General features: G+C 44.6%; 1 protein-coding gene across 10 annotated transcripts in view; it reads right to left on the bottom strand.

Annotated features, from left to right (window-relative positions):
• Positions 1–14,144, bottom strand: part of SHANK2 (SH3 and multiple ankyrin repeat domains 2) — an 810,144-nt gene that overhangs the window by 248,491 nt on the left and 547,509 nt on the right. For 7 of the 10 annotated variants that reach the window (XM_014517615.2, XM_025197122.1, XM_014517581.2 and 4 more), the window contains one exon: positions 8,814–8,909. The exons of 2 other annotated variants lie outside the window; for them this stretch is intronic. In XM_014517615.2, the coding sequence (XP_014373101.1) occupies positions 8,814–8,909 (96 nt within the window). Of the gene's footprint in view, positions 1–8,813; positions 8,910–14,144 lie in introns of those variants that run through there. One more of the 10 variants, XM_025197264.1, reaches the window with a different exon arrangement.

Here is a 14,144-nt window from a genome sequence, read left to right as displayed (position 1 = left end):
GTGCACCCCCATTTCCAGATCATTGATGAAAATGTTGAACAAAACCGGGCCCACCGTAGATCCCTGCAAGACCTCACTACTGATCTCCTTCAATCCTGAAAAGTGATCCTTTAGCCCTAGCCTTTGCTTCTTAGCTTTTAACCAGCTCTCAGTCTACAAAAGAACCTCCCCTCCAATTCTGTGGCAACTCCTTTTTTGAAAAAGCATTTGGTGAAGGAGCCTGTTGAAAACTTTTTGAAAATATGTTGTGTCGACTGGGCCCCTCTTGCCCATGTTTGTTAATGCCCTCAAAGAACTCCAGCAGATTTATGAGGTAGGATTTCCCTTTATTTTCCCCAGATAACTGTCCATGTGACTGCTGATTTTATTCTTTATTATAGACTATCATTTTCTAAAACTAACATTAGAACAGCAGACATGACTTCTTAACAACACAAGCAGATTTTATATATTGTCTGCCACATGGGAGAGGCAGAGGAAAGTCACTCATTTGTTTTAAAGTAGAGTTCCATTTTGCACCATGATGCTATGCTACTCTCCCCCTCATTATTAGATCACTCATTGGATCTAAGCATCATACTGCACATGGTTCAACTTTTATGCCTGGGGGGCAGAGGCAGAGATTAAAGCACAAATTGTTAAGTGTCAATTCGTTTTGGGTGCTATATCTGAGAAGCCTGAAGTTTGATTTTTTAAGAGTACTTAGCTTGTTATAGCACTTGACATGTTCAAAGCAGAGCTCCTAGTGACCTCTGCTACCCTTGAAGGCTCAGTCTGATTTGTAGAAGTGCCAAGTGTACCAAGAAAGTGAAAAATAATCCCCACCTGAAATAGTGGCTTCAAGTGACATGCCCATTACTACAAAGGAACTCTGAGTTGAGGTTAATTCTCAGTGGAGGGATTTGATGATTTTACATACAGCTGTAGCTCAGCTTCGAAATACCGTCCCATTTCCTGCACCCAATATAAATGCTAGAAGTTAAGTGATTGTAAGAATTGGAAAAAGAAATACCTTATTCTCAGAATTTGCTTGAACAATTTTTGCTGAATCTTCTCCAAATAGTTAAGGCTGGAGACAGACATCTAGCCTGATTAAAGTTTGGCAAAATTTTCCATTTAGGCTAAAATACAAGTAACTGAAATCAAGATTTATAAAAGGGCAGTGTTCAATTTCACTGCAGTGTTGCTCATAATACATCTCTGTCGAACTTGGGATCACCTCTTAGAATCAAGCCCCGTTTACCCACTTCCATCCTGCAGGCAAAGCTCAGCAACTAGGTAGAGGTGATAGCTTGGTAGGGTGACCATCATAGAGGACATTCTGGGTTTTTGCTGCTCTGTCTCTATTGAAGAGAAAAATAGAGGACATAAAAGGCATCCGGTTTCATATCAATAGGGGATAGAGGACAACTGGACTGTCTTCTGTGATGGCCACCCTTTAGCTCAGAGCAGTTGCATGTACCACCTGACAAAGTGCCTAAGATTGGATTACACACAGAAGACTCTTCTCAACTGCAACTCACTTGGTTGCAAGTGAGTAGTCCTGGGCTTGGCAGAGAAGTTGTATGGACAGGCCCCTTTTCCAGCAGTCAGATCATATTCACCTTATCACCTCCTACTTCTCCATACCTTTGGATGCGGCTTATAAGATCATAAACAAAAATATCAGGCATGGTAACAGATTACAGAGTGGGAGGTAATGTGCTTTAGCTGTTGTAGAAGTTGTTTATTAGAAAGTGAGATCATTTTCATTATAATAGTAATGTAAAATTTAAAATGTAAAAAAAAGTTTGATTTCTTATATATACACCTAATCTCCTCCTGTTCTGAAAGATGCTGCTATCTCTTCAGTAATGATTGTGTATGTAACATTCATCCACAGACACACCCTTCTACGTAATAAATTTAATTAAAAAATGTTAACTCTCAAGATGGAGGGTATTCCCAAGTATACTGCCAAATTCTGCAGTCTTTGGTCTGACACACTGGCAGACCAGTCCACTACACTTTTTCCATTCCCCTTTAAAATAGGTGGTATTTCCCCCTCGCACATTTACTTTCTTCTGGGAGTCAACCATTGCTGGCCCTTACAAATTTAGGGAAAAATCATGCTCTAGACTCTCTACACAGACAGCACACATTGTGCTTGAAAGAGGGTTTTTTTTCCTTTGTAAGTCATGTTAATATAATTAAAGGGAACATGACTTCAAAAGGACCCATCTGGGTAACAGGGCCCAGTTGTCTTCATTTTTCTTCCCATACAAGAAAGATAGCTTTCACAGACTACTGACAGTCATTCAACTTGGAAACTGATTCTAGATTCCTGCACTTACTGTATTGCTATTGTTTGTTGGCCCGTAACTTTATGCCCCCTCAGCTCTTACCCTTAGCATCTTTCAAGTGCCTACTTCTACCTTTTAAAAATAAGTATTATTACCCATCTCTCCTCAACCCCCTTTGTATCTCTCTAAATTTCACCCACAATCCCTTCCACACACTAAATTCAATCACAAGGGCTGTTCTGCCAAAGTGACTTTAAATGTATCCTTAGATTAAAGCAAGCAAGCTCTGTTTATAGGCTGCAATGATTTCCCCATCCATATACCAGTTTGTTGTCTTTTCATATTATAAATAATTTGAAACTAATTCCATCTTCCTATATGGCTATACAATGCCAAGCAGAATGTAGCTCCATCACCTTAGGAGCCTTTGGGTACCATTTATAATTTATATTGAAACAGTAGCTGTGAGTAAAGCATTTCACTTCAGAGACTCCACAAGAGCCCCAGATAGCATAAGACTAAAAGAGGCAAGACAGAGGAAATGCGAGGTGGATGGCAGGTGATGTCTTGATTGGGTCACCTTTGCCACCCAAACAAATAGGTGGACACCAGAAACAGCTGAGAATGCTAACAAAGCATTTCTGTTTGCTCATTCACCTGGAACGTGTTCTTAGTTTTAAGCAAAATTTGGTCTATTTTGGTTTCTTCTTTATCTGGGAACTTGTTTAATCTTTTGCTGAGAAAGTGTTTAGGAAACTAATCTGGCTACTAAAGCACTTTGTCTTTTTCAAAGTCAATTGCTGTCAAAGCCATCATGACATAATGTTCACTTTACCTGAGGGCTGCCTCTCTTATTGCTTTACTAGATCCTCCTTGCTCAGCTCTAGGGAGAGATACAACAAATGATTGGAGTATAACCAACTTTCATTTTCTGCTCCTTCAATGTTATAAAAGTGTGCAGCAAACAGGACAGGTGCCTTCTTAGTGAAAGAAGAATGCCAGAAAGAATATTATGAATGACTAGACAAAGTGATTTACATGAGAGGTATATAGTTGTATGAATGCTATTGAAGTGATCTTTCTTATGCTATAGAAGAGAAAAAAGAATACTTGCAAGTACTGATGATTACAAAACTTAATCTAGCCCATAATGGGTTACATGAACAAGAGAGAAACCTGTACAGCTTTTAAACCTAGATATGAAAGATTACTGGATAACATAAAAGTCAGAGTTGAGGCCCACTGACAGTTACTGTTTCTAGAGCAGGGGTGGGCAAAATAAAACCTGTGGGCAAGATCCAGCCCGCCAACAGATTTGATCCGGCCTATAGGTGGATAACTGCCAATTCACTGGACCTGGCCTGTGTGGCAGGTGGCTTTGGCTGCTGTGTGGTGCCAGGTGGGTGGATGGGTGGGACTGCTTCGGCCCAGCAGCATCAGGCATCAGCTGTGGACCCAGGCAGGGCTTCCTTCTTAGTGGGTGGGCAGCAGCGTTAGTTGCGGACACAGTGGGCAGGTACAGGAGCCCTGCTACAGAACCAGGTGGCAGCATCCACAGCTGACCCACTATCCTCTTGGCACGGTAGAAGCTCCTACTTGGAGCCCCAACCCAGAGCCTGCCAGGGGCATCAACTATGGACTTAGGCAGGAGCTGCTGCTGTTGCACCAGATGGCAGCATCTCTCTTTGCTCTTCTCATCTTTGCCTCTCGCCCCTTCCCTTCTCCATCCCTCCCCCTCCTTGCAGAACCCAGCTGAAGCTGGAACTGCTGCCTGCCTAGCACAGCAGCAGCTCCCGCCTGGGTCTGCATCTGAGTGTCTGGGCTCCAGGCAAACTACAGCTTCAGCTAGGTTCAGGAGGGAGGGCCCCTACAGCACACTGAGCCCAGTCAGAGGCGGGGGTGGAAAGAGATAGACAGACAGTGGGGGAAAGACAGACAGACAGTGGGTGGTGGAAAGAGAGAGAGAGAGAGAGAAAGAGAAAGAAAGAGAGATGGAGAGAGGTGGGGAAGAGACAGACAGACAGACAGACAGACAGGTGGGGGAAAGAGAGAGACAGACAGAGAGGAAGAGAGATAGAGGGGGGGAAGGGAGAGAGACAGAGATGGATGTGGTCCTCAACAGGTCCCCAATTAAGTGACCCTCCAGTTCAAATAATTGCCCACCCCTGTTGTAGAGGCTGCCTACATTATATCCAATTCTTAGTGGGTGCATCTACATGAGACATTTACTAGGGAGCTGCCTAATTAGCTCCACAGTAAACCTCTCAGCGTCTACATATATGGGCCTATTAGGGTGCACAAAACTAATATAGTTCTACCCCTAGCCTGCTCTGAAGGTCGCATTTTTGTGTGTGTACAGCAGCACACATTTAGAGGTTGCTCAGCTGGCTGGGGCACAAGGGTGCTTTGTTGCAGGAGTTGCCTACCTGCCCCTCTGCAGCACATTGAACCCAGTCAAAGCAGCCCTGGGCTGCTGCCAACTGGGGCTGCTCTGACTTGATTCAGTGTGCCGCACAGTGTAGGGTATGGGTAACCTAATTCTAAAAATAAAAGTTTCCATAAATGAGTAAATTAATTCAGAATAAGTGCCAGTTCAGCCTAAACATAACCAATCTCTCCTCATTTTTTCCAAAGTATTTTGTGCTCCAACTGCTAACTGACCACACTGGAAAGAGATGCATGCATGATGGCTAAGTCTGTATGTTAAGTCAGTAAAATCCACTACTAGTTTGCCAATGGGATATTTTCTTAAACATGAATTAATCCAATTATGCGCAAATGCACAGTGTAAGTCAGAAGCAACATTAGATATTTGTTATCAACATCTGTCCAACAGAAAATGAACTGTGAGTGGATGGAAGGAATTCCCCATCTATTTGATGATGGCAAGCTGACCTACATCTTCCCCCACAATAGTCTATCGTTAGACTTATGCCTTTAGCCAGCAACAATTTTAGAATCACTTCCAAAACTCACACCACCAAAAAAGGCCCCAGAAATAGACCAAAATATGGATATTCCTGTCTTAGCTGCATTTCATTAAATTCTTTTTAAAACTATTTCAATCCCCCTAGCCAAAGTGTATTGCTTTGTAAAAGCGATTCATTTAATGGGTATGCATTTAACATGAAGTTTCATGCAGAGGAATAGATGCCATCTAACTGACAGATTTGACTATAGGCATATCCAAGAAGGCATTCTCCTGGCTAATTATACTGCCAACAGTCTCTCCTTCACTATCTCTAGGCCTGGGGGAATCCACATGAGAATTGCAGAGTGTAAAACATCTGAACTACTGACAGCTCCAATGCAACCCTGCACATCTTGTTAAAGTTCGAGTCAGTGAATCTTAACAGATTGCTGATGATAGGTACACAAACTAGGTACATATTCAATAGTCCCTCCTGTCTGCGAACACTTTGATTATGGATAGATGATTTCGGATTCAGCAAACAAATACATTAATGCACCACTACTAAGCTATAATCAAGAATATCCTTTGAGTGCCTGTCAGACACCAGCCACTATGAAATCTATATTGTGGAATACCCAAAAAGCAGCCCTTCCATTGAGGTGTAAAGGGCATGCTGGCATCATCCTTCAGGGGTAAAATTTTCAAGAGCAACAATATTTGAGTCCAAATGTAAAACACTCTATGCACTGACATTTTTTTAAAAATACGTTAACTGTACAATCATGAAGTTGAGAGTTACAATTTTTTTTTTGAAAAAAGCATAATTACAGCTGCTCACTGTTGTCATGCACCTGACCTTGAGTTAGAATCAGTTGGCACTAGCTGAAGTGCCAGATGTACCACAAGTCTCAGGCAACTGCTGACATCACTCTAAGAGCTACGCCCTATATATTCGAACTACATAGCCATTTCCATGGCTAAGCAAAAGGCTGTTTCACTAGAACCAGCAAGCAAAGAGTAGGACTGGGAGGGGCCCACAACAGATTTACCAGCTGGAGACAGCCGTGTCCAGCAGCTGTGCTTAGTCTGTGGCTGAATCTCCGAAGCAGCATTGAATCTTTTCTGAATTGATTCAAGGCTTCCAATTTGATTCAGACCTTTTAATTGGTCTCCCGATTCAATTCAGATTCAGAGATTCAGCCACCGAATTGGGTCAAATCTCCTCTGAACTCAACTGGCTACCAAAGCTTTGCACAGCCCTAACAAACAACTGTTTATCTGAAAGGGTCCACACAGAAACATCTATACAAGGCCTTTTTGCAAAGCACCCATTAAGAAACCCTATTATTATGAAGACAGCAAAAAAGAATATTATCAATTTCTTGCTACTACAGTGGAAGGATAATAGATTAAAACATGTTCAGATGATCCTAGAAGAGGGACTGTGCCCACTGGCGATGTGTTGGGGGTGCACGTACACCCCTTGAGATTGGCCATGCACCTCCTGGAAGTGCCAGCCGTGAAACCGGAAGTGCCGGAAGAAGTCCATTCCCGGTTTCACTGCTGGCTCAGTGATCAGCTGCTGGGAGACCCTCCCCTGTCGGCATTCTGGTGCCCCCCCCCAGATTCGGGAGGCACAAGTTGCCCATGACCATGCCCAATGATACAACAAAAGTAAAATAATGCATGTATGCATTCTGGCAATCTATTTGGCCCTGGGTGCATGAGCAAGATCTTTCAGCCAGGTACCGTACAGTACATACTTTAGAATTTCTACAGTCTTTCACAGCAACATCACACTCATGGCAAACTCATGGTTGTCCAGCAATTAAAATCAATGCACGCAGATTCACCTCTGCTGCCTCCAGTTTTGAATCCATGTCTTGCAGCAAGAGCTCTTATTTGTTCAAGTGCATGAGTTTGTACTAGTCAATTTTGTTCCATTCTTATTGCTCCTCTCCACACAACTATCTAACCTTCCTGTATGATAATTTGATCCTCCTCTTGGCACTCTCTCTCAGTTTTGTTATCCACAAATTTCATGTTTGGATATCTAGCTTTTGCACCAGTGGAAGTGCTAAAGAGATCTGAGGACCAAGTCCTCCCTCCAGTCTGATAACTTTTTTCTATATACCACTTTCAAGTCTCCCTTTCATCCAACTCTATATCCACCTTATGATTATGGCATCATTTTCCATCTTTTCAAGTTTAACTAGTATTTTTTCTTGAGGCAAAAGTACTAGAACCTGGTGCCTAGACACAGGTGTTTAAGTCATCACTTTGAATATAGGCAAACTCAATCCAACAGCCCCCCCCACCCCCACCGCTGCAGGAAACACCTCTTTATGTGATAGCCTACTGGTTAGAATGTTCACTCAAAAAGTGGGAGATCTCAGCTGTAGGCCTTCCTCAGCCTGAGAGATTTTTGAAGTCCATCAGCTGCTATGAGTGCCCTAGCCATCATGCTTGAAGGAGGATGTAAGCACTCCACACTCTTCCTTTAAATGCTGGACTATTGTAGAGAAAGGGCACATTTACACATGTCACATGGCAACATTGTTACTGTGCTGTGATTTAGTATTGCCTTTTGGAAGTACTAAATCATGGCACAGGAACAGCCCGTACTGCACTGTATGTGTGGCGCATGGTTATTTTTAGCAGCTACTTTGCCATAGTAGCACACAATACCAGGGGAGTGCATCACTACTGTGAAGTAGCTGTTGGTCACATGTAGATGTCCTTTGCTACCATGACATAGTGTTACATGCCCAAAGAGATGAAAGATTCATATGTCCACATAGTGTGCATAACTCTACAGCCATGGGAGGGGGAAGTCTCAAGTTCCACTTATTGCTCTGAATTAATTTATGTATTGTATCCAGCTACTCCTTAATGCAAAATGAATAAAGCTGTCCCTCTACATAAAATGTAGAGGAAAAAAATTGCTTAAGATCTCTGCTCAGTATTGGATATATATTTTGTTTCACACTTTGAGCCTTCACTCATTTCTCTGTTTTGGTAAATACATATACAGTACTCCCTATATCAAAGCTGTACTACAAGAGACTTTGCTCCCACCTTTTATAAACAGTTTCTCTCTAAACACCTAATTTCCCTGGATGTTCAATGTCTGCAACAGTTTTGAGAGATTTGGCTACAGTTTCACATGTAGGGAGAAAAATTCTGACTATGTAGGGGATTATGGATCACTTAAACTTCCTCTTCCCTGGTCCCTTCATACCTCCTACATTTTTCTCCTTTCCATTAGCAAAATGGTAGGAAGGATTTAGAGACAAAAGGCAGCTAGCCCTCCATGCTGAATTACTGTAGTCCCAGGCCTTTAGAACAGCAGCTTTGTTCTGCTGCATGTTCATTGTTGCTTAGCTCCTTTGGCTGTAGCTGAACTAAGCAGTTCACAACTACTACTTTCCTGTATCATGGCAACTATGGATTAAGAAGATAAAACAAACCCAGGATTGGAAGTCAGTTATATTGTGGGGGAGCTGAACAGAAAAGTGTGGCCCCTCGTCCACCCATCTGCATGTGCATGGCAGAACAGAGGTGGCTGGGGCAGGGAGCAGCTGTGGGTACCATTTATCTGCAGTATGCTGGGGCACCTGGTTCTGGGCAGGAGGAGTGGAGTGATCACATTCCTTCTAGCACAGGGGCCAGGCACTTTGGCACCCATGGAGGATTCTCGTGGTACTTGAGGACTGCAGCAGCAGAGAAAAAAAAAGAGAGAGAGAGAGAGAGAGAGAAAAAGATGTTTTTGTGAATTTCAGCGAAGCAAGGAGGGGTAGACGCTTGATCTTGGGGCTTGAAATTGCCGCCAAACAGGTTTAGAGTGGATAATTTTTTCCCTATTTGATGCTACATGCATCAGGGTTTTATTTAAGCATTCCTCAGTAGCATTGGGTGCTGGCAGTAGCCAAAGCTGGGGATTTTGACTGGGGTGTGCCAAAGGCAAGGGGGCGTGGGATGCAGGCACTGCTGCCGTTTGCCCAGCCGGGGCGGAGTGCAGGTGCAGCAGCACTGGGAGGAGGGGCTATGCCCTTCTGCCACTTGCCCCACTCTGCCCGGAGTGAGTAGCGCCTACATTGTGCCCCCCCAAACCAGCTGGGCAAGTGGCAGCAGGGCACAGGGACTCCTGCTGGGACCTAAATCTGGAAGTTCCTGGCTAGAGGATCTTGCCCTACTGCTGAGGGTCAGGCTGATTGCCACATTTAGGGTCAGGAAAGAATTTTGCCCACCACACTTCAAAGACATAGAAACAATGAAATTGGAAAGAGTCTAACAAAAACTATGAAAATTAAGTACATTCAGATTATAGAAAGGAAAGCAGGAACAACTGGGATTATTTAGTTTGGAACAGAAAGGACTGATGGGTGATGTGATAACAGAGTTCAAATACCAAGTGGTTTGTATATAGGTTGCTATAAAAAGAGTTAGAGAAGGTGGTGATAGACTAGGGGCAGGCAAAATACAGCCTATGGGCCACATCTAGCCCACCAGGCAATTTCATCTGGCCCATGGGCACCCACCAATTAATTGTAACCCACCTAGCCCATACACCTTGCTCCCACCCTTGTGTGCAGAAGAGCCCAGCCCAGCCAGCATGCAGCTGCTGGGTGATGCTGCTGCCACCACTGCTACAGCCACTGGGGGGCCTACTTGGCTTCCCCAGTGTCCAGCAGTTCCTTCTCATCTCCCTGCTGCAGCACTCACTCCAGGCAGTAGGTAGGGAAGTGGTAGGGGGAGTGGAAGCTTCAGCTGGGTGGGGGTATGGAGCATGGGGTGGGGGTGGTAGGAGCATGGAGCTCAAGTGGGCAGGGTGTGGGTGTCTGGGGACCTTCCACACAATCCCCCCCATGGTACATAGCCCCTACCACCACCAGCAGGTGCTCATGGCACTCATGGCCTGTGCAGGTGCTGCCGCCTACCTGTGCACAGCTCCAGCCAGTGCTGCATGTGGTGGCAAGGAGCGCAGTGAGGCAAACGTGTCTCTACTGCACAGTGCACTTATAGCTCCTGGCACTCGCATGCCAGCAGGGGACATCCCACATAATGGAGACAGCTGCCTTCCCCACCCCCTGCCTTGCAGATCTCAGGACTCCACTGGAAGTAGAGGGGAGCACAGCTCTCTGCTTCCCAGCAGATACCTGGGACCTGCATGGTAGGGGACAGGGAAGGCAGCCAGTCCATTTTGTGGGGCTTCCCCCAATGGTGCATAAGTGCCAGGAGCTGCATGTGCACTGTGGGGAGCCCCATGCAATACAGGAGGGCCAGCCTCACTGTGCTTCTTGCCACCACATACAGTGCTAGCCAGAACTGTGCACTGCCAGGTGGCAGTGACTGCATGGGACACAAGCACCATGATCACCCACTGCCTGCTGCTACCACTGGTGGCAAGAGCTGTGCACCATAGGGAGGGGACTGTGCGAGGAATCCCACACTCCCCCATCCTCTCTCACACCCATACCCTGCCCCCACACCCCCCTACATATACCCCCCCAAAATACCCTATGCCCCCCCACACACAGCCACACCCCCTCACAAACCACACACATCCACCCCCAACCACACCCCACACACAAGATATAAGGGTAAGACTTTATTTTCGAGCTATTATGCAATCATCTCTATATATAGTATGAAAACACATCATGACAAAAATTTTGTAATTAAAATTAAAATACATTTTATAGCAGATGTTTGACTTTTAGTATACAAGTTGCAGTTTTTTTGGTTCCAAGATGGCAAACTCCCACTCCCAAAAGGAATACTTTCCAGGGGTAAGGGGAGAGACTTCTGGTGGCAAAGGTCAGGGGTTAGAGGCAGAACTTCCAACCCCAAGACGGTGACCAGGGGGCAGGGCTACCCTTGTGGCCCTCAACAGCTAACCAAAACTCATTAAGCGGGTCTCCAGCCAAAATAATTGCCCATCCCGTGATAGACTATCCTCTACCTAATCAAAAAACAGGACAAGAAGTAACAAGTTTCAAAGTGCAAAAAAGGGAACTTTAGGTTAGATATGAGGAAGAACTTCCTAACTACGACGGTAGTTAAGAATTGGAACAGATTCCTTAGAGAGGCTGTGGAATCGCTGTGCTTGGAAGGTTAAGGCCCAGTTACACAATACTTTGGATGAGATCTGACTTAAAGAAGAAGGATCATGCTTTGAGCAAGGAGTTGGACTAGATGACCTCCTGAAGTCCCATCTAGCACCACCCCCACACCTTTTAAAAAAATGCTTCTACCCTAGCACACTTGGATGTGGGTGCTACCCATGTGTCTGGTCCTACCAAGTTGGGGAAGGGGAGGAGGGGCAGATATTTTATCCATTTCCTGAACTTCCCCAGGCTTCACCTTGCTCAGCATGTCTGGAACATGGGTGTTTATTCCCATTGACCAATGACATCTACAATTCTATGCTCACCCAGTTACTTTTGATTACAATAGTGCAACTCTTTTCCCTTACCTCTAATCTTCTCTGTCCATCTGTCAGAATTAAATTTGATGGAAAGTGATTGAGGTAAATTGAACACAACAACTTAGTAAGTGAGCTGAAAATGATCTGATTGCAACTAACTTAATTTGGTCATTGCATCTATGTTAATTTTACTATGGTGATTTACAAAGGCTGGAAGAAACAAAGCTACTTTTTTGAATTAGAAGCAGCTTCACATCATATGTAATTTACTGAGTAGTTCCAGAAATCACTGATAAAAAACTCTAAACATAGTAGCCACAGGGTGCAAGGTAACATAAAGACAGCCATCATGACGACTGTCCAGACACCTAGAGTGCTATCAAGTAAACCCCATAATATTCCGCATTCCTGATACTTAGCATAAGTTATGGACACTGTGGCTCTTCTGGTATCCATCATTACAGCAAGGGAAGTGGGGTACACCTACTTCATTATATAACTTGCAAAATATGACAAGTGAAATTGAGATTTGTTTTGGGTGGAAGGTTGACATGGCCTTCTTTCATGTTTCTTAGCTTATACCCTATACCTTTTAAACTGTGAATCCATGACTACGTAATGGATAACCAACCTCCCGTGCATAGCTGAAATGGGTTTAATGGCTCACAAGTAAGTGCATGATTTATTCAAGCTGAACCTTTTCCTAAAATGAGAAAATGCAGCATACATGGTTTTTGGTGCATGCAAATCAAACGATTAACATGGGCTGCTAAATTAGTACTAAACTCCTTTTTACTCAGTGCCTTTTTTGGTCTGCTACAGCAAAAAGTGAAGGGTGATTTCCACACCCCACAGAACAGCATTTAAGTTATTGAAAGCATTTCAGCATTTAAGATGCCTGCAATACCCAGTCACCTCTGCCTGGGATCAGTCTTCTCAGTGCTCTGGGTTCAATCCTGTCCTCTAAAACAATCATAACAGTCCACATGTCTCCTAATGTAGCTACTGTTTAAAGAGAAGTACTCACTTAATGTATGGGATATAAAACAAAGCAAGCTATGCCCCTTATTAATACATTATGCTCTCCCAGTTGTGAAATAACTTTTTTTGGTCAGTGCAAGTAATCAAAATAAAGGTGAAAATTGGGAAATTGTGTGTCAGAAACAAGGCTGCTGCAGTCAATGGTATATTGTATTATTAGCCTGCTTGCAGATGTTAAAAAGCTAAAAAAAACCCAAACAAACCAACCAGAGCTTTACTTTGGATGCTCCTGTGCCAAGTCCGCAGCATACCCAGAAGAGGTGGCACGGTAGTAACACCTGGCTCACCCAACATCTGAATCTAGGGCACGTCAGTGGGGCATTTTAGCCCTTTTAACCAACAGCTGAATCAAACAGCTATTAGATAAAAGGGCCAAAAAGTCCCACCAAATCTATACAAATGCAGAGCCGCGTGGAACTAAATACGCTGCTTTTTCCAGTAAGGCGCTTCTTTTGTTTTTTTGCAAGCAGCAAAAAAAGACTGTATTAGTCCAACATCTTGCTTCTTTTGACAGTTCTTTTCTCTATAGAACCCTCCTAATTTAAGAGCCAATCCTACTGGGCCTTTATACATGATGTCTATGTTACAGGTCACATTTTAAAATATGGGCTCTCCTTTTGCACCTATATGGTAGGTCCCCACGTGCAGGGGCATGCAGTTTGTGGTGCAACAAACTGCTTTGTTGTGCCACATATTACACATAGGGAATGTGAAAACATGTGCTGCACTGCAGATTTGCAGTGCAGTGGCAACATTTGCTACTGGGAAATCCTGATAACAAAAAAACTTTAAGGAAACAAGTGCTGCAGAGCACGTGTCAGTAATGTGCACTGGAACAAACAGAGGGCTGGCCATCCGGAGCAATGCTCTGGCTGCCAGATCTGCACCCCTGCTGCACCAGGACATGAGGTAATACTGATGCCGGCTACAGCCTCACCTACCCAGGAGAAGTTCCTGCAGGCCAAAGCACATGTGCAGGGGCATGCAATGGAGCGCAAAGCAGCAGCACAAATTTGTGCTGTTGGTGTTTGTGCCTCTACAAGTATATCCCACAGGCTGCAGGTACCATTTATCCCAAATACCTGATCTGCACATGCAGGTTGTGTCCAATGAGCATGCACATTTTTTTGTCCCTGGGGACAAGAAGGAGTGGTACACTTTGTGCCACTGCTACTTGTCTCCAGGGAACGCCTGTGTCACATGCTCTCTGGTGCGTGGCAGGTTACCCTGGATCGGGTAGAGGGGGCTGGGGCCAGCACTGGGGCTGCAGCCTTACCTGGGGCCTGGAGGCCTCCTGAGGCTGCAGCAGTGGTGATCCTGCTGCTCAGAGCTTGGTTGGCAACCGGAGCATGGCTCCAGCCAGCCAGGCTCTAGTTTTGGGTAATGCATGCTGCACTCACATGCGCTGCTCCACCTTCTTCCTTTTTCTTCTTTTTTTTTTCTTGGGGGGGGGGGGGGGGGCAAAAGGGAGTTCTCC

Source organism: Alligator sinensis, unplaced genomic scaffold (genome assembly GCF_000455745.1).
Source record: "Alligator sinensis unplaced genomic scaffold, ASM45574v1 scaffold442_1, whole genome shotgun sequence".
Lineage (NCBI taxonomy): Eukaryota > Metazoa > Chordata > Crocodylia > Alligatoridae > Alligator > Alligator sinensis.
Note: the sequence above shows the minus strand (reverse complement) of the source record. Positions and strands in the feature narration are given on the sequence as shown.